The sequence below is a fragment of the Struthio camelus genome, chromosome 5 (genome assembly GCF_040807025.1).
Source record: "Struthio camelus isolate bStrCam1 chromosome 5, bStrCam1.hap1, whole genome shotgun sequence".
NCBI lineage: Eukaryota > Metazoa > Chordata > Aves > Struthioniformes > Struthionidae > Struthio > Struthio camelus.
The window spans coordinates 59,404,637-59,425,501 of NC_090946.1; the positions used below are offsets into that span (position 1 = coordinate 59,404,637).

The 20,865-nt window shown below is 46.1% G+C and overlaps 1 protein-coding gene across 13 annotated transcripts in view; it reads left to right on the forward strand.

The window, feature by feature from the left end:
• Nucleotides 1–20,865, forward strand: part of ADCK1 (aarF domain containing kinase 1) — a 94,721-nt gene that overhangs the window by 72,312 nt on the left and 1,544 nt on the right. For 11 of the 13 annotated variants that reach the window (XM_068946679.1, XM_068946676.1, XM_068946687.1 and 8 more), the window contains 5 exons: nucleotides 1,271–1,429; nucleotides 4,760–4,876; nucleotides 15,941–16,090; nucleotides 16,334–16,531; nucleotides 20,315–20,508. In XM_068946679.1, coding sequence (XP_068802780.1) covers nucleotides 1,271–1,429; nucleotides 4,760–4,876; nucleotides 15,941–16,090; nucleotides 16,334–16,531; nucleotides 20,315–20,508 — 818 coding nt within the window. The remainder of the gene's footprint in view (nucleotides 1–1,270; nucleotides 1,430–4,759; nucleotides 4,877–15,940; nucleotides 16,091–16,333; nucleotides 16,532–20,314; nucleotides 20,509–20,865) is intronic. The other 2 variants (XM_068946683.1, XM_068946681.1) reach the window with 1 other exon arrangement.

Sequence of the window (20,865 nt, forward strand, 5' to 3'; positions counted from 1 at the left end):
GCAGTGACAGTTCATGAATTTATTTTTTGTCATACATTTCAATGATAACAGCTTTCTGTGTGTGTGTGTATGTGTGTTTTAAATGTTTTTCCTGCAGTGCAGGAATCCCCATCTCAAAGGTGGCAATCTAGAAAGATGTCTAGGAACACACAGTGGCAATACTGTTTTCATTTTCAAATGGATGTGCAGAACAAGTAAGACAAACACCACAAAATGGATTGGATTTTTATGTTTTATTCTTGTTTTATAACTCAAGCAGTTAAAAAAAAATTTTGTTTCTGTAAGAAGAGATACAGATTTTCAGCTAGTGCATTTTTGTGACACCAGTTGAGAATCTGGCCCTTCTTTTGAACAGAAGGCATGCTTGGCTGCTGTGCAGCTTTGATTATGTCACCCAATCACATAATCTTGATTTTCTCCAGGAAGGACTGCCCGTCGCCTACCCCTTTGTTAAATGCTGCTGTAAAGAAACATTTCTCTGAACTTTTCAGCCGGGCTTCTCAAGACCCTGTTGGGCTAAACGCCTAATCCCTTGAAGGAGAAGAGGGTGCCAGGTTATAGCATTACAGTGCCATGTTTCTATATTTAGAAAACACCACTCAGGGCAGCTGAGCATGGCTGTGAGTCACACTGAAAGGCAGCTGGCTTTTTGCCCCCACCAGAAGTGTCTTTCAAAGGTCCAGAGCCTTCTACCTGTGGCTGAACCTCACTGTCTTCTCTGAACTGCTCAGTGGATTTTCCTGTGCTAGCAAAATTCTTGCTCAGTGGTGGAAGAAGTAATGTAATGATGACAAGCCTTATTTTAGATCTTCCTCTTCCATGTTATTTGAAGGCTATTTGAAAGAAACTGAACAGCGACTTATTGAATTACAGGAGTTAGAGACACAGAAGAGAGTTACTCTTAGGCCATCCCCTCAGCATCGTCATTTCTCCAGGGCTTTATTCTGTCAATTTGAGGCCCTGGGCAGGTGGGCTGCCAGCACTGCCTTTTGGTATCTGTTCTTCCAGTTACCTCTTGGACGTGTCTGCGTGGAGGGGCAAGCCAAAAATTGTATTGCAAGGCCAAGGCACGGAACCATGTGTTTTATCATGATGTTGCAGGAACCTCACAAGCTCTTGGGGTACAGGTTGAGTTCTTTTTGTCTTCAAGTTACATGGAATGGTCCTACCAAAACAGTGTCTGCCTTGTATAGCTGCCAGCACAGCACTGTGTATACCTGTGTGGCTTTGGAGCTAGGGTGCGGCTAACTACTTGTTTCCTTCATTTCAGGTTCTCCTCTTGGTTGTGAAGCAGATCTTTCCAGATTTTGAGTTCATGTGGCTGGTGGAAGAAGCTAAGAAGAATCTGCCGTTGGAGCTGGATTTCCTCAATGAGGGCAGAAATGCTGAGAAAGTAGCTCATATGCTCAAGGACTTTGACTTTCTAAAGGTGAGGGAACACATGTTCCTGTGCACGTATGCACGTTAATAGTCTTACTTTATGCTCCTGATGCACCTCATTCATCACCTGAAAGAACCACACAGAGAGAGAGTGGGGTTCAGTCCATTTGTGCTATTCAGCCTAGACTGCTCATATGGGTCAGAAACTGATATGGGCAGAAACTCCCTCCTTGTCTGCTCCCTGCTGTAGGCATCATGTATTGGATGAGGAGTGGTGGCTTGAGGCCAGCAGTTTCTCAAATCTGCTACTCATTTCCTCAGACCTTATCCAGAGTCCTGTGTATTTGCCATTCTTTGCTGAGCCATGTGATGGTACCTTTTCCTGGGCTTTATCTCAACTGAGGGCAAGAAATGGGCATAAAATAGAAAAGCTGGACTGAAGCTGATGATGTCAAGTAGGATTTGGCACACTCTACATATTTCAGGAGGAAGTATATTCCTAAAAATCTTCCCTCCTGCAAAAAAAAAAAAAAAGCACGTTCTTACTCTGGAAGTAAGTTTATGTTCTTGCATATACATGACTAATGTCCATGACTAATGCATTCATGTTACCCCTCCTACAAACACTCAGTTGCACTCAAATGTTGATCTTCCCCGACTGATACACTTGCCTTCCTCCCCTGCCACACACTAGCAGAGTTCACTGACGAATGTCTCAAGTACAACCACACGTGTACACATTGCCTTCTCTGCAGCATGTATGCACAGCTTCAAACTCACATGTGCATGTCTTTTGTGGACATACACACAACAGGTGCAAGCCTCCGCTGTGTGCGTTCTGGAAATGCATAAGCGTGATCAAGCACACACAGTGCTGTTGGCACAGTCACTGACATAGCTGCATTTGCACATACACAAAGGCAGCAAAAAATGCACCCTCCTGTGTACCCTCCTGCATTCACACCTCAAAATGACATCTTCACTTCCTGTTTATGCAAAAAGTCCCAAGATGAAAGTGATAGATGTCTGAAATCAGGTGAGTTTTCGTTAGACTTTGCAGACTGGTGCATCCCTTTTCTCCCTGGATCCTCCATGCAAGCGTCATAATTTCTTGTCACCTAGCTCCAGGTTTGGGACAGTCCTTTTGCAGCCCAGTGGCACCAGTGGCCTTTCCATAAACACAGATGGCTAAAGGCCAGCAGGGCAACAGAAAGCCAAAGGCCAATGATTCTGTTGAGTGGACGCTTATCAAAAGTGATGCACCTTGGAGAGCTGTATCCATTGCAGCTGTAACTAGGATACTGTGAAGCAAATCCCCATGGAGACAGCCAATCATCTCCTTGCTGGGTTAAGGAGCAATCATGATATCAATATGTGTAACAATAACAAATGGCTTGAGATGGCTAAATAATGGATTCTTCCGTCTGACCTGCCAATTCAGAGACGTGTTCATCACCCAAAGGCAACAGAAGAATTGGGCTCTTGTATCATTAATTTTCCTACACACGCAAGAAAGCTGAGAAGTGGATTTTGTGCTGTGAACCCGGTTGAGCTTTTAAAGCCAGAGATAAATTGTTTCCATGCACTTGCATAGCAGCCAAACATCTGTGAGTAATTAAAAAAAATCACCAAAGAATTCACCTGTGGGTGAGAGAGGCATCTCTAGGAGCATGTGCAGTGCTTTGTAAGCCCACTGACTTGCCCCTGTAAATCTTGAGATAGGAACGAGTGTCAGCTGAAATGATCTATGGCTGCAGGGATCAGCAAGTCTAGGAGGCAGTCCACAGGAGCTAAGAGGGCTGTGGAACTGTGAGTTTTGGAGGTGGTTCAATTTCTCACCCATCTAACTTTGCAAAGAGTGGAAATCCAGATTAGCTGGGAAAGCTGCAGGTAACTGAATTGCCCTTGCGCATAGCGGAGCCTTAGCATCAAACACAGGTTAAAATGCAAAGTGTCCAGGAGCGTTGAATGGCAGGACTGAGGGCTGTAGGAACTAATCAGCAAAGGAGTCTTTGATCTAAAGTGGCACATGCACGGTAAGGAAGAAGTGAGAGGCTTTGGGAAAATGGGTGGCAGATGGTTTGAGAGGCTCTGAGGGGCCTGAGGCATTTGGCTGTGAGGGGCTGAGACACTGTCAGTAGTTGCAAGTTCTAGAGTATAAACAAAAATGCAGCTGCTTGTGGAGTTGTGAGACCTACAGTGCCTGGCTGGTTCCCCTGGCTTTGGTTGTGCTGGATGGACAACATCCCTTACCTCTTCCTGACCTGCCCGAATGTGCTGGACCCTTGCAAAATGTGAATCTTGAATCCATGGCCGGATCAGGTGAGGAGAGTGGGCTGCACAGCTGTCTCTCTCTTCACAGGATCCAAAACGTGTATATGCTGTACCAGGCCACGCTAATGGGAATAGCTGGAGCTCCCTGAGGTCCTTGGTAATGTGTACACGTGTGGCTTCACCTGTGAGTGAAGGTGAATCTGGACAGCTTGAGAGATCTGTCAGCACCATGATGTGACAAACATTACAAAGGAGCTTTAGCAAAATGACTGCTTTGACAGTAGGAACTTCAGCACGGAAGGAATTTGGCCGGAGACAGGCTGAAAAAGAGGGAGCCAGCTTGGGTTAAGGCAGCTCTTATGCTGCATCACTGCCTCCCTCTGTGACACTGGGCCTCTTACTTATTCCTCACTCAGCTTGATTTACTGTAGATTGAATGAAAAGTGCTTTGACGTTTTACACTTGTTACTGTGTCACATTGGCAATAAGATACTTAAGGGTCTCCCAGGGTTTCTATGACAAGCCCCTTATTTGTGACACTTGATTTTTCTCCCGGTTCAATTGCAGATGGCCTAAGTATGCAGGGTTTGTCAGCTCAAACGCATTTGTGTTCCAAGGAGCTACTGCTGAGATACAATTTATGACGATGGCTTATCATTTTTAGAGCTGTGTAAGTGGGCCCTGTGCGTCGCAAACAGGAGATGCGGTTCCTGTCTAAAGGAGCTGAGTGGATGATTCAGAAACTTCCAATGGGTACTAGTTAAACAGCCCAGCTACAGGATCTGCGGAAGAAAGCTCTCAGACATCAGTGGAAGTGAGAAGTGGTCAAAGTCTTGTAAAGTGGGGCCTCTGAGATGTTGCATGAGCCCAGTTCCTGCTGCTGTTATGTCAGTGTATTGTCTCTGCACGCACTGCTGCTCTTCTAGGGGAGAGGCCTGCAGGCTTCAGCACCAATAGTTGGATTTTCCTCAAGAAAAATACCCAAGTCTTCACTTCCACCTCTATTAGAATGCTCCTTTTTACTCTTTTTCCTGGGTCACGTGTGATGATTTCTCCTTTGTTTCCCAACCTATTGTTTGACCTGCATCTTGCTTTCCTGTTTCAGGTGCCCAGGATCTACTGGGAACTCTCGACAAGGCGTGTACTCCTCATGGAGTTTATGGAAGGGGGACAGGTGAATGACAGGGCCTACATGAAGAGGAATGGCATCGACGTCAATGAGGTAGTTTCTCAGCCATCTCTGAACTGGGCATGGTGGGCAGCGCAAATCTCATTTGGACGCAGGCTGACAGGGCAGGAAGGGGCGGACATGCACATGCAGATATGAACGGAGCAGTCAATCTGAGTGCTCTCAGTTCTCGTGCTTAGGTACATAGCCCCTTTTTGGGAAGGCTCTCCTGTAAGATTGCAGAGCTGGACAGATCTTCGAGGATACAGATAGTGAGTGATGGCAGTGCCCTTATATTACATATACCCATGGTTAGTTCCAAGATGGCAGTTCCTGGTGTCCTAAAGGAACAGTTTTAGCCTCTGATTCTCTTTGTCCATCTCCTTCCACTCTCTTTCTTCAGCGTTATTTTTCTCCTGGGGAAATGCATGGGGTTTAGCTTTTCAATCTCAAGAGCTATCGCCTTATGAAGGAGATACAAATCAGAGGCCTCTATGATGGCAGTTATTAGAGTGCTGGAGCGTCAGCCACGGTGTGTTGCATGTATTCTAACCTGGGCTATTCTCTTCTGCTGTCCAAAATCTCCATCTTTCTTCTGAATACAAGTGGATACACTTTTCTTCTTTGCTTCCTGGTCCTGTATTACCATGTAGTTTTGCAGTCCTTCATTACACAGCTGCCAGATTCCGTCCCTGCAGAGGCTACGTTTCCCTGATGAGTGAGATAATTTCTGTGTGGCATGAAGTTGCAGGAACACTTTAGATTCTCTGTGGCTGAGAGATTCTTGAGGAAGGGAAGGTATCACCTCCCAGAAGGGGTGAGAAGATACTTGGGGAAAAGGTTTTGAGCCATTTAAACAATGTGTCAAGCCACCTCTCCTGGGCAGTGAGTGCTGATTGAGACAGTGCTGCTTGCCTTCCCCCCTGTGCCCTATTGAAGAGCCTCAGAGCTGCACTTGGCTGACTGGCTATCAAAGAGCTACGGCATAAAATCAATTGTACTTCATCCATCCATCTGCTTTACTCTGAAGTCTGAACATGTCCTTTCTCCCTGCTCTCTCTCCTCTCCACTCCCTTTCTATCCATGACAAAGTTCATGTGGCATCACTTAAAGGCATGACAAAGACCTCTTGGGGAGAGGAAATGTGAGTTTGGTATGTCACATAAGGAGAGAACATTGTCTGTCTTTTCAGCTGCCTCCATATAGCATTGAGATACAAAACTCAAGTCTTGAATAAGTCAGTCAGAAAGGCATGATTTCATGCATTAGCAGAAGGGCTCATGAGTAATATTTACATTCAGGTTTTGAGCTGGGCTTCCTCAGAGTTCTTGGAGTCCATTTCCGTTCAGAGATCTAGATAGTCAGGACAGTGTAGCTCTCCAGTATTTTGGTTGCTTCTCTGGATGTTGACAAACTGCTGGAGACAGTAAAGTTGTCTGGAAAAGCCCAGGGAAATACAGTCTTTACAGTCCTTCAGGGTTCTTTCCAGCCAGTCAGGGTGGAAAACTCAATGACTGCAACCTTTTAATGGGATATTTTGGTGCTAGTAGGTGACAAAATAAAGTAGAGAAGCAGCAAATTGTGGTTTTTCTAGCTTGCAGAAGCTTTTGCTCATGGGAGGAGAGGTTTAGGATGAAAATTCAGCTCTGGTTTTTTTCATCCACCCCCTTAGGAAGGTTGTTATGCTACATCTTGGCACAACAGATTCCATGCAGCAGTGAAATAGCTTATTGTGCTGATTGTGAGCCAGTCCCCAAATGATGGCTAAGATGTAATTTAAAAAGAAGTTATCAACAAAGCTTTACTACTGCAAAAGATAAACCTCACAGGTTTCTGGCAACCTGGCAGGTATAGGATGTTACTGCAGCTCAGGACTAGATATTTCTGCAAACTGTCTCAGTGCCTGAACTGAGCTGTCCTTTCTTCGTTTTCTCTCTGTTACCCCCCTGTAATTAATGATTAACTGTTACTGGTTGCTAGTAAAATAGCAGTACAAAACACTGGGTACTGAGACTTACAGAATCATGTGGTGGGGAACAAGGTCTGTTAGGGCCACAGCAAGATGAGGTAGGAGCAGTGCGCACTCCAGACTACTCCTCTGGCAAGGTGCAGCAGATGGGGACAAATATGACCAAGGTCCGTTGTTGGCTGCTGCTGTTGATGCCCAAGGTAAGGAACTGCATGGCATGGTGGCAAAGTGAGGAAAAGGCAACAGACAGCAAAAGGAACCTGAGGAGGGGGTTGCAACCCAGGTTTCAAGACTATGACATGACTTACAATATACAGCAGTTCTGGCTTTCAAGAGCTGCGTTAACTCCCTATAAATCACCTCAATGTATCTATCTGTCTATCAATCCCTCTATCATATTACCCCATTTTGTTTTACTGGGCGGAGGAAGAGGAGTCTTCACTAAGCAGGATTTCTCTTGTGTGACAATGCAGCCTTGAAAAGCAAGCTGAGCCTCTCTCCTCTAAATGGAAAGGATCCCTGAGGTGAAAGCTCCCTTCAAAACAGGTTACTGACATTTACTTAATACCATCTGTAGCGGGATTATCATTAAAGCTGCCCAAAAGCACATTAATCTCTCTGTATCCGTCCTAGTGCTGGACTGTAATGGCATTTAATCAGAGAAGGCTTTGATTTCCAAAGACAAGTGCAAACACTGAAATATCTGCCTGTGGAACAGTTACTTATTCATGTGCAAGTGTAGCTGAGGATGAGAATGTAGCCTGGAGAGGGGAGTTATTTAAAAAAAAAAAAAAAAAAAAAAGAGAGCTGGCAGTGAATTTTGAGGAAGACAAGGCCATGGAAGGGTTAAGAAAAGGGCCACCTGGAAACCAGGCCGTTCCTGTTTCAAGTTACAGGATCACTTGTAGCCTTTTTTGGAAAGATACGTTTGGAGGAGAGGGGAGCAGGGAAGGGAGGAGAAGTGAAGACTGAGGGGCTCTCGAGATGTTTATAGCACACTGAGTACAAGGGGGAGGAAAGAAGAAGGGCAAGGCTACTTAGCACATGGACTTCTAAAGAGGATCCCAAATGCCAGAGATGCCCCCACTGCACCCATTCCGATTTTAACTGATCCATTTAGAGAGACCTTGTCCATATACCAGTCTTAACATTTTCTCTGATATGCTGCATCGGTCCTCCCTGTCCCTCCTGGTGGATGCTCTGCTCATCCCTGTGGAGGCTGCTGGATCAGCAGGCTGTGGGAGCTATGGGGCTTACCGATATGCTCACTCGTGGCACGTGCTGTGGTGCCTCCAACTAACCAACCCAGCTCAGTCAGCCGAGTGAACAGTTCCCACTTTGATCATCCTGGTCTGAGTATGAGTCAGGGAAATAGTGCTGTGGGCTTCAGCTCACTAAGAGCCTGGGTCATGGGCTGTGGATGGTTCAGAACTCAGGAAAGTATTTTGTCCAATTGAGAAGTGAAAGCAAACTGCTAAGGTGTCTAAGATGAGCTACTGTGTGCAACTAAGACCCTCCATCACCTTGTCCTATTCTAAGCTTTTTGCTTCCTTCTGTTACTAAACGAGACCCACAGCGGAACAATATCTCTTTGCCCTCCTCTTAGCTTGATAAAGAACCCAGCTACCTTCTGACAATTACAACTTTGTGTCTTGAGATGTGTTTCCAGTGTGGGATTCTGAGAGTCAGCACAAGGCCTGGGAGCTGCTAAAACTTAAGTGGGATTTCCCAGGGTGGGATCCCTTCTCTGTTGTTGCAGGTGTTGAAACCTCTCATGTCTCAAGCATTTGTGCTTATAAAACTGAAGTGTTAGCTGAAATGGAGCATGGAAAAGAACACTCTTCCTGGAGAAAATGGCTATTTTTGCTCTTTGCACCTCCTGATTTAGTCAGGAGAGCAGTTTATTTACAGATTCTCCTATATTTCCTCTTACTTGAAGCGTAATGAAAATTCACAAGGCACTGGTGAGCAAGGATGATGTCTAGAATTTCCAGCTCCTAAGCTACGCAAAGTCACCAAATAAAGAGTTAAATTAGACACAGACTCTTCTTATTGAAAGTCAGTCTCAGGCATCAGTGTCAATCAATTGCTCAAGAATCTCACCATGATGCTTTACACTAAATCCAAGGAAATATGACTGCATTTAAGGCCAAGGGAAAATGATCCCCACATTCATTTCATCCCTGATAGAGTTAGAAAAAGAATAATAAAATAAATAATAAGTGGTTGTTTCCTTTTGAGAATTTGTAGAAACTTCTCAAGTCAATCTCTCATTTCCCTGGGCAGATGAGTCAGAATATTTCTCCCCACTTAAATGACATGGAAGATGGGGCATTGAGCAGGAAAATAATTTCCTCAGGCCCCAACAGTGGGTATGGGGCATGCTAGGAGTGTACTCCAGGAGTCCTAAGAACTACTCTTGCATCTTATGTGTCCAGACATCACCTTGGTGTGATGCTAGATCAGTGCCTAGCGATAGTGCTGCATTACAGAGCACTGCGTTTTGATCCTCACAACTGGATCATAGAGGGCAAAGTGTGAAATTGGATCTGCTGTGCGTGACCATGCTTATCTGCTATGGAGAAGGGCCATTTCAGAGCAGAGGCACAGAGCAGGCTCCAAGTTGTGGCTTTGCTCATTGTGCATCTTTTGCTAATTTGACACTAGTTTAATTGGGCACATTGCACTAGCAGGATTAAACAAACCCTTAGAATATGGCCACAATAATAACTACAAAAGAAAACAAAAACCCAACACACTCTACAATTCAATTAAACTTCGATTAAAGTTCCAAAATCGATGCTATTCTTTTGTCCTGAGGAGGTAATATTGAGCCCTGAGAAATGAGCTGAACAACGACCTTTACTTTTAATGAGATCAATAGAAGTTAGTGTCACCATCTCTTAAAATAATTGGCAAATATTACAGTCAAATTAAGGCCAGCAACTAGTATCTGCTCCTGATCTAAAGAGACAGTCACAAATGGAGGTGGGGCAGGAAAGGATGCTGCTCTATCAGACGGTTTCATCTGGGGCTTGCCAGGGACAGGATCAGCCCCACAGCGACCATGTCGCAGGATCTCTTTCATGGCCATATCAGTTGGAGGCACGTAGCCAGGACCACTGCAAATTGTTCACAGGGCCAGGAAGGTATCAGTGACTTTACCTGGATCATCCAGGCCAGTTTGTTAATACTGCAGCTACCCATGAACTTCGTAGATGTGCCATCTTGTTATTGCAGGACTACTCATAGGCTCACACACTCATATCTTTCTGAGAGGTTTCTGATTAGCTATGCATATCGGCACGCTATTTGTAAGGGTATTCGTTTCTGAAAAGCTTTGCAATGTTTTGTTGTTGGGTTGCTCCGTCAACTGGGTATGCTGGTTTGTTAGAGATGGGTTGCATAGAGGGGCTGGCACGTGCCCACAGGTTTGATGCTATGGGGTTGTATGCCAGGGGACGTAATGCGGATTTACCAAAAGTGGCTCACAGTGGATCATGTGAGGATAACTGGTAGTCTAGGCTTTCAAAACCATCAGGTGTGCCTCAGCGGTGCTGGGCCACAATGATGGCAGCAACAATTTCGGGCTATGTGCATATACGAGAAGAAATATATTGCTGCTGGCAGTTGTAGTACAGCTTGGGATTCTCTGAATTAAGTGACAGAAATGCAGTAGGTCTGGTCAGTAAAATAGCTGATTCACTGGGTATGAGTCAGTCAACTGGGAAAGGTGGGGATTAGGAGGGAAATTGTAAAGTGGGTAACAATCTGGTAGAGGCAGTGGTGGAGAGCAATTGTCATTGTGGAGTTTTGTGAGGTTTGCTCCTCAAACTGATTTTAGTTAATAATTTCAGTAATGACGTTGACAAACAGAACAGTATAAAGGAGATTGTTGATGACACCAAGTTGGGAGGTTCTGTCACTGTAGAGGAGGATCAAAGTAGCAATAGCCCTTGGTGGCCTTGAGGATTGAAGTGATAGAAAGGGATAAAAATGAGCAATACCAGATGAAAAACCATGCACTTGAAAACTCATAAGAACAGTTTCTTAAAAACACTGGGAGTTTATCAGGTGGACGTGACATGATAGAGTTACTTCTGAAATATTAGTCAATCACCTGGTAATTGTGAGTTTCCAATGCAGTGTGACTATGTAAAAGGCTCATCAACTCCTACGACACAGCAGATGAAGGTGCATCCTGTAGAAATGTAGTATTTATGCTGTATTTGTGCTGATAATTATCTTACTGGTGAACAGACTGGAGTAGTAAACACCGGAGAGGGAAGGTACTGGTTAAACTCAAGGATTGTATTAGCAGAGGAACTAATGGATTTAAACTGGACATCAGTAAAATTAGCCTGGAATTCGGGGGAAGGGTTTTGACCCTGTAAGGTGTGAATTTTTGGAACAGGCCCCAAAGCTGTGCTTTCAGTCTGTTGTTCATTTGCACTGAACTTGACGAGTTTATGGAGAGACTATAAGATACCATATGATAACAATCCTCAATGTCTATACTGTATTTTTATTTTCTTCTATATTGGAATGTAACTCACGTAGGACAGTTTGTGACACCTCGGATCCTTGCCATATTGTGTACATAAAACAAATTTAATGTACTTATTTCAGTGAAGAGTTATGTGAAGTCTGGTTGTTGTACATGTATCATTCACTACATTGTGTTACAGCCTTTAGTAAGTTTTTGCTAAGGCTGCTGATTCTCCTTCTCCTCATCTGCTGTCTGCTGATTCCTCAGCTACGTTTTCTCCCCGGTGATCCATTTAATTCCTAAATGAAGTGAAAACATTGTGTTGAAAACATGCCGTTTGCCTGGCACAGTGCCATGGTGATGTCAGGTAATATGGCAACCACAGGCTGCTATTTGCACTGACTGCTGAGGCTACAGGCCCAGCTGGTGGCTGGAGTCTTCGTGTTCTGACGCAGCACGGACAGACAAATTGAACTTGTTTTAGGCAATAACACACCTTCTGGCAATAGGCAGGAACAAACCTCTGGTCAAATCCTGACATAGCAAGATTAGCTCTCTTGCTGACTAGCATATGATTTTTTCCTATATATTAAGCCTAAATTACTCCATTCTTACTTACATCCCCTTCTACCTAGTTGTATTTCTTGTAGCCTGCTCAGTTACCCCTTTGTTTCCTTGATATTCAAACCTTTTAAGGTTTATGTTATGTTATGAAGTTATGTTATTTCAAAATTTACAGCACCAGACAAGTAGGCACCAGAGGCCCTACATGCAGTATATGTGTCTTTGAAAACTTATGGGGCTATATGTATGTAGTGGTATCATGTTTTTTCCTAAACTTTTTCTCTAGAAGCATGAATTGCTTTTATGTCTGAGTTACAGTAATAGCTCTGTATTCAATATTGTATCTAAGCCCCAGAAATATAGCCTTCCTTTTTGTTTAGAAGTCAACAGTAGTCTTCAACATTTAATTTTTCTCTTATTTTAGAGGTATGTCAACAGACAAAAATATGCATAAATACCTAGCGTGCAGCGCGGCTCCGTCTCCTACACTAAGTGAATTTATTTTTATTGAAAAGAAAAGAATGCTTATGTGCTTATTTCATAAATCCCCCTAACATACTTTCTGTCTGCTAACTAAATTATACTGAATGCTTTTCTCTTTCTTGAAGAAGCCATAAAGTCTAGTTTCAGTGAAATAACTACTGCAGATATTCCCCAAAACATTTTTAAATTGTTTTTTTTAAATGTGCAGGCCAGGAAGTGGGCTACTCGATATGGCAGGCCTCCTTCCCGGTCAGCAAATCTCATGCTCCCTGTTGGCTTCCACTGCAGAAAAAGGCTCAGCCCTTTGCTGAGCAGCAGCAGATTGCTGCCCCTGTCAGCCCTCCAGGAAAACTGCCCCAACCCTCCAGGGGCATCATCCCAAGGCTGCGCTCTGGGGAAGAAGGTAAATGTGGGTATGTCAGGGAAGGGAGAGGGGACAGGCATGACCCAGCCTGTGGGTCTGAACAGGGCTGTGACCACTGCCTGCTTTCATGGCAAGGTGGGAAGATGGATCCCAAGCCTCTTTTGTGTTATGCTGTGGGCTGCAAAAGACTATGGCCACAGATCTGTTTAGTAACCTGACAGCTGGTTTTGACTCAGTAGGGGACACCCTCCCTGCAGTTGGAGGCCTGAGATCTCAGAGCCATATCATGAGGGGCTGTTACGAAGGTGGTGTAGATAACTCGGTGAGAGGCACTGTCATAAGACTGCAGGATAATTAAGGTTGGAAGGGACCTCAAGAGGTCTTCAGTCCAGCCTCCTGCTGAAAGCAGGGTCAGACCAGGTCATTCAGGGCTTTATTCAGTCAGATCTTGAAAACCTCCGAGGGTGGAGACTGCACAACCTCTCCGAGCAATCTGCTCCACTGTTTGACCCTCCCAGCCTGTACCATTACTACAGCATAGAAGGAGAGTCTGCTGTCTTTGAAGCAGTCCATATACGTCAGTGCTCCAGAATCCGTAAACTTTCCCAGCTTTAGCCATGACCGACAGGTTTGCAGAACTGCTAACCCTTGTCTGGATTTGTTTAATGGGTATGAGCCAAGATGTTTAAACTAACCTCTTCCTCCAGTGCAAGCATGACAGGAGCTCGCATCCAGCATCCCACTTGCACTCAGAGCACAGGCATGTGCAAGGTTTTTCATGCTTTCTGAGTCCCATCACGCATGCTTCCAGTAGGGAGAGCCTTACCTTGAGAATCAGGAGATGTGCAGGGATGGCATACAACCTGCACATGGCCTGGGCGCTAGCTAGGCTGTCTGTCTGCATGCTGGGCACAGATAGCACCTCTTGTATTATCACCACCTTATGGTGAATACTGATGAATGCATTTACATCTGTGCAAGCGCTCACCGTCTGGCCCTAATGTGCTCACAGTCCCGGTGGGCAGGCGGAGCGCTCTGTGGATGTCGTGCCACTGTTGGGGAGGGACATTGCTGTGTGGTGAGCCACCCTCAACTGACATAGCTCCTCCAGACTCTCCTCACTGTGGCTCCTCACAGCACTTGGAGGGGAAGGTGGACCACCAGCCACAGGCAAAACTCTCTGAGCTAGGACTCCTGCCTTTCTCACTGAGAAACTCTCTCTCTCCTTTTTCATCGCTGTGTTTATCAGCTTAACTCCGGCCCATAGCCCCCTGCTAATTGAGGCTGGGATCTGAGATGGTTTTGCCAGTACATTGCAGGCTGGATATCTCCCTGCCCTAAGCTCTGCTGATGTGTCCCACATTCTCCCCAAGTCCTCGTCTTCAGTAGTTCTGTGCTCTTCCAGGTCCTTGGAGGACAAGACAGCTGGAAGTAAAGGGTGAAATGCAGTTTGCTCAGTGTGAGCACAGGTACCATAGCTGATGCTGTGATCTGTCATGATACCCATGTCCATTCCTCCTGGTGCGTGGATATCTGTCCATTCCTCCTGGTCTGCAGGTCCCTGGGAGGCTATGTAAATGAGGAACTGGCTCAAAATGGTCTATCTGGCATATCCTTGGATTGTCAGCCAGTGCTGCTTAGCTCTTCTAGGACCTCACAGCTTCTGGTACTTTGGTCCTATTCAATTTCACAGCTAAACCGGGTTGATCTAGGTGACCTGGAAAGGTCACTTCATTGCTACAGTAATCTCTGCTGTTGATTTAGGAGGGAAGATATTTCCCCTTAGTATTTATAATAACGCCTGTGTGGCATTAGGGAAACTGCACTACAGGAGACCACATGGCTGCCCGCATGGGTGATTCAGCATGGGGGGCAGCATTACCCATGAGTGAGTAGTGGCTTCAGGTCCTGCCTAGAGGGACAAAGGGCTGTCCCAAGTGATTTTACAGCTGTCCCTGTTGCTCTGCAACAGGAAGGGTTCCTATTCCTCTTCCTCATTTGTAGTGACTTGGGACACTTTCATAAGAGTGGGTGTTTTCTGGCCTGTTGCAGCTGCTCGCGTGTCCTCTTGGAGGTTCAGCCAAATATGGGGCTCTTCAAGCCCTGTCCTAACATAATAGTGCAGCACTGTTCTGTGGCTTCTTAAACAACTGTCTCAGTCCTCTCAGAGGTGGCTGCATTTCAGAGGTGAGTAAAGCAAGCTCTTCCTTGTTTTTCTGTTCTTCTGCAGAACATGCTGTCTTTATTATCCCTGTTACCTCTTTTACCACCTCTGCTTTTGGGGAGGGTTGCCTGTTTGCTGCTTACGCTGTGCGACCGATGACATGATTGAGATAATTTATCACAACGGTCTTTTAATTGTTTGTTCAGCACTCCACTGTGGAGCAATGTGCTGCTCTCTGATGGCAGGGAGGGCCAGGCTGAGGCTGCTGTGTTAGTGCGTGGTGAGGGGCCTGCTGCTCTCACTGATCCTAGCCCTGTGGAGGTTTGCTTGCTCCTAGGAGGATTTTAACTTTAATAAAATCTCTGGGTGATGAGGAGGTGGCAACATGGAGAGACACAGCAATGACAGGATGATTTAAATGGCGGCCTTTCAGTGCCACTTCATCTTCGCAGACTTCATAGATCAGTTTAGCAAGGGATTGAGGAAAGGAAGGGGGAAAATGGGAGACAGGGTGATGGAAGGAGGGGAGGGGGACCCATATTAATTCTGTTGAGTAGATGGACATGCTGTGTGTCCCCCTACCCTTTCTCTGCCTGGCACTGTTATCATCTACGGAAGGAAACACCTGAGTCTGCCCCCAAGTGGCATCTCACCCTCTCTTCCCATGCCTACCCTATGAATGTCTCTCTGCCCCTACCTGCCCAAACAGAGACTGTCCATACCCGCTCTAAGAACACCACCGCCTTTCCCCTAATTTTCCTCCTCATTACCAGACAGCACCATTCTTCCCCACGGGGATTTTCTCCTTCATATGCCAGGCAAATGTCCTTAAATAGCCCCTGACCCCATAAACGTCTTCACGCCTCCTACACAGACTGCTCCCTGAACGCCCTGAGGGACCCTGTGGTAGATGCCAGTAGTAGATCCCACGCGTTTGTCAGTGTGAGGGGCTGCAAGAGTTCTGCCTGGGACTATCGGCACGTGCCAGCCCCTCGCTCCAGTATCGGCATATGGGGGCTGCCTCCCCTCCCTGGCAGGTGTCCTGCTGTGGGTGCAGCGTGTGACCAGCTTCTACCTCCTCACAGATCTCTCGCAATCTGGGGAAGCTCTACAGTGAAATGATCTTTGTGAATGGCTTTGTCCACTGTGACCCGCACCCAGGCAACGTGCTAGTGAAGAAATGCCCAGCCTCTGGCAAGGCCCATATTATCCTCCTGGACCATGGCCTCTACCAGGTATGTGATTATGGGGGGGCTTCCAGGGCCTGTGGGACTGCCTGTGAGCATCAGACTGGAAGCCTGGCTGCAGCTTTGCTCCCTGAAACCCGTAGGAATGAGTTTTTCCTATTATTCCCATCACCCTCCTGGGGAATTTTCTGACTGCAGAATGCGGGGCATGGAGCAACTTCGGGGTGCAGGGCTTTCTCCCCTGGTCACCTGTCCTCCATGGACTTCCTAGGGCCACGTCTCCCTCCCCAGGTGCTGAGTGAGTCATTCCGCATGGACTACTGTCGCCTTTGGCAGGCCCTCATCAAGGCTGACATGAAGAGGGTGCAGAAGTACAGCCGGCGGCTCGGGGCGGGGGATTTGTACCCTCTCTTTGCCTGCATGCTCACTGCCAGGTCCTGGGAGTCTGTCAACAGGGGCATTGACCGGTCGCCGGTCTCAGCGAGCGAGGTAGGTCCTGTGTGCCCTTCCTCTTCAGGCACCTTTCCGTTTTGTAACCACCTGTATCACTGATATTGCTGTGCTGTTGGGCAATCCTTGGCAGCTCTGTAGGAAAGTCTGCACTGATGACTGAGCTAGAGAAAGCCAGGCATCCTTCTGCTATGTGTTTTATGGTGGCAGAACTTAATTTCCCAGTTTGACCTGTCATGGGTTGCTTGAATTTTGAGTATTTTAATGGCTAAGTGTTCACCAGTTCTGGCAGAGGAAACATTTGTAAATCAACCCTTTCTGAAAAAGAAAAGTGTTGAATGCAGCTGTGCTGGAAACCAGCAAGGAGGATAAGGTGAGGCAGAGGAGACATAAAGGCTTGGTGGGAAGACATGAGAAAGATAATACATTATCACTATTCATGTAAATGATTATCAACACTGATACATCCTCCTAAAAACCCTTGGAAATTACGTCCCAATCAGAAACCCTATTAACGTGGAGTCAAGGTTGCTTAACTGCAAATTTTGTCAACTGAATGACTACAAATCTGGGAAACTGCCACTTATATTTTCTTCCCCTTTCCTATCCACACATGCTGGGGTCCTTCTCACACCTCCTAGCACTCTTGACACACTAATAGTAGCAGTCCCCATCAGCTGTGCTGTTTATAGAGATCAGCTTATATTGATGTAGTTTGAATAAATGGACCAGTGTTTGTGGTGAGGAACACTTTGTATCCTATGGTTTGTTTTTATCTGGGTGTATTTGTAAGTAGATAGGATGAAATTCATTTAAGTAGTATTAAAATATTGTACTGTGAAATTCTTTTCTAGACGTTCCTTTGGATCATGGTTTGATTTTGATGAATGTGGCTGAATTTGCTGTACTGTGGTGCCATTGTCCACAATAATGAGTAGTTCAGATACCTTGGGTAATGGAACCCCCCCCCTCCCACCCCAGTAATATGATTGCTTCATACCTGAGTTAATTTATTTTCTGTGTATCAGAAATAACATAAGTACTGTCTAGCGGTTTGTGCTTGATCTGATAAGTTCTGGAGCTGGTTGCTCCAGAAATAAAGCTCAGAGGCAACTGACCTGGCAAAAATCTGACTTCAATGCAAGGCTGGTGTTGAGTCTGAGCTAATAAGCCACATTCATCTGTAAGTGGCTTGTGTAAATTATGCCAGAGATGTGACTGCAGCCACATGGTGCCTAATGAACTTTGCGCGGGCTAATGAACTTTGTTAGAGCTGAGTTGCCTGTGTGCAGCCAGCTCTGTTGTCTTTGCACGACTCATGCTGAAACTGGATAATCCTGCCTCAGATAATGGGAAGCTGAGCAGATTTGCTGTGGCATTAGGAAATGGGCTGCTTCTTGCCCTTAGTTTGGAGGTGAATTTAAGAGAATGTATCTCAGGAACAAGAGCCAGGCACTGTGTAGGCAGGTGCCATAAGCACAGAGCTCTGGACAGTGTGCACGGGGACCTATTGACAAGAGAGTAGCCTATGAGACAAGGAAGTAACTCTCCTGATAAAAAGCCTTAGCTATGTTCAGTCTTAGCTGTGTTCAGTTTTGGGCACTGCATTTTGAAAAAGGTTTGATGAAACTGGGGAGAGTTCAGTAGGAAGCCACAAGAAGAGCTGGATGTCAAGCAGATGCAACCCATGAACAAAGTCTGAGCAAGCTAGGGCAGAAAAAGTCTAGAAAAGGGCAGGCTGAAGAGAGACATAATAGCGATTTTCAAATCTGTTAAAAACTGCTGCAAACAGGGCAAGAAGTAATGGGCTTAAAGTTCAGCTAAGGAGATTTAGGTTAACTCTGAGAAAAGCAATACCTAATGGCGAAGGTAGTGAAACACTGGTGTAGATGGTCTTGGGGAGGATGTGGGTCACATTGCTAGGGAGTTTTAGAAGCAGGCTAGGCAAATGCCTGTGAGGACTGCCAGAGGTGTAGTTGTTCCTGCCGTGAGCCAAGGCCAAGCAGCTGACCACTCAGGGTGTCTGCTAGCCTTATCTTATCTGATCTTATCATTGTGTTTTGCTCCATCTTGGAGCAGCCTCTGCTATTGCAGCCAAGGGGCTTTTCTCAGGTCCTGTGGCATAGCTCATTTTTTTGCCTGTGCACAGGCTTCATCCTTGACAGAAGATGACAGTTCTGATGACAGATGATGTGGTTGTTCTGTGATGTGGACAAACAGCTGGAGCTAAAAATAAGAAGGAAAGAAATAGGAAAGAAAACAGGAGATTACCTATATGTGCAAAATAAAATAGCCTCTGCAGCAGTGCTGGCTAAGACAAAAGGATAAGAATCTCGGGGAGAAATTTTCTGCCAGCAAACAGTGGAACAGCATTTAGGAGAGCTAAGCCTCTTCTTGTTGAAGCTTTGTGCCTTTGGTCAGTGTCAGAGGCAGGGCATGGGGATCCATATGTTGGCACCAAAGCAACCAGGATGCTATATGAGCTGTATGCATCTCTGAGTGTCCCAACCTGGACAGTAGATTTGTACAGCCCATTGGTCTGTCCCTGTATAATAAATCTTAAGTTCACAAAGGGTGAGTGTTAGATTCTCTATCATGAAATATAAGGCTGCCATCCCTCTTTCTATAGGAGAGAAGGTTTTAGACCTATCCTTCCCCTTTGCCCAAAAGGAACCCCTTCCCACTAGAGGAAGTCACATTTACTGCCCTCTGCATGTGCCCTGCTGGATTCTGGAGTGTTCAAATGTGGCAGAGACTTTTATTTGGATTTTCTGGTTTGTGTCATGACCTCCGGAGGAAGAGGAAGGGACACTGTATGTGTATGAGATCAGCTCCACACCACGCGTTGCCACATTCACTAGGATGCTGGGTGAACTCTCAGGTTTAGAAAGAGGCAGAAGACTGGGGGCTGTCTGCCTTCCATGCTAAGGCTACTTGTCTTTGGAGGGAAGCCCTTGTTAAGTGGCCCAAACCCTTGCCTGATGGTTCTCATCAGGCTTTGTGATCCTGAGCAGGGATCTTGCCTTGGAGAGGGTATTTGTTGGAAGCTGGGAGACCAAAGAGTGTGAAGAATGTCTCTGTGCATCCTTGCTTTTACACTCTTTCCTTAAGCATCTGCTATTGCCAGACAGATACAGGACTAGATGGACCCCTAATCTGACTTAATGTGACAGTGTTTTGTGTTTTGTGTGACAGTGTGTTTTGTGAATTTGTGGGTTAGTATGAAGGTAAGCGTGATGTTTTCTCACCCCTCTTGAGGTGTGTTGATGAAAGAGGACTAAACTAGACCTTGGAAACAGCTTCCTTCGTATAACATGGAGCCATCAGTTGCATGGGATGGCAAAATATGAGTGACAAGGAGCTGTCTGGCCAGCTTTCCCCCACCTTCCTGATCAGTCCTGTGGTACCTTCAGCTCTCTAAGCTTTTGAATTGGTGAGGCAAAACTTTGGTCTGAAAGCTGCAAGGGCAGTAATGATGCCTGATTGCTGTCTGCTGCGTGGGGCCAAGAACTGAGATAGCAGCAAGTGCCCTGTTGTCCCGAGAGGTTATTAATCCTGCCAGTGAGGTGAAGGGTCCTTATCCCACTAAGGGTTGGTGGAATATGGCAAGAATGAGCTGTGCCTGTGCTGTAAGTGCTTGGGACAGCCCATTGCCTGCAGCAAAACAATAGGAAGAGCTTTTTAGCTTCTGGCCTGCAGTAATGGTCTGGCAAAACACCTTCTCCTCCTGCCAAATCTCAGCTGCATCTGGACGTGGGTTTCCCATGCTCTCTCAAACTCTCTCCTCTCTCCCTGACATGTCCATGACCTGGCTGGCTGCAGGATGTGGAAATCCGGTCCAACGCTGCTGCTTACCTACCCCAGATCACCCAGCTCCTCAACAATGTCCCCCGCCAGATGCTGCTGCTGCTGAAGACCAACGACTTGTTACGAGGGATTGAGTCAGCCCTGCACACGCGGGCCAGTGCCAGCTCCTTCCTCAACATGTCTCGCTGCTGCATCAGAGCTGTCTCCACGTGAGTCTCTTCCCTGGGCACCAGAGGCCTAACTTGGATCGTGACCTCCTACCCTTGTCTGTGGACCTCTCCACATCTCCTGGGTCCTACCCCTTCTCATTTATACATCTCATCCTCTTTCTATGTTGTCCCCACTCTTACCAGCCTCTTCTCAGGACCAGTCTCTCATCTGGGGCTGGGGATACGGATGTGTTGGAGACCTTGGGATAAAGTTTTGGGTTTGGCCTTGTAGCTCTCTCCAGAAGAGGGGGAGGGGCTTCCTACCTATTATAGGCATCACTATTGGAAAGTACTTGCAGGTAGAAAAGATCTGCAAGTTCATGGCTGTCTGTTTCTGCAGCCTGATCTAGGGATCAG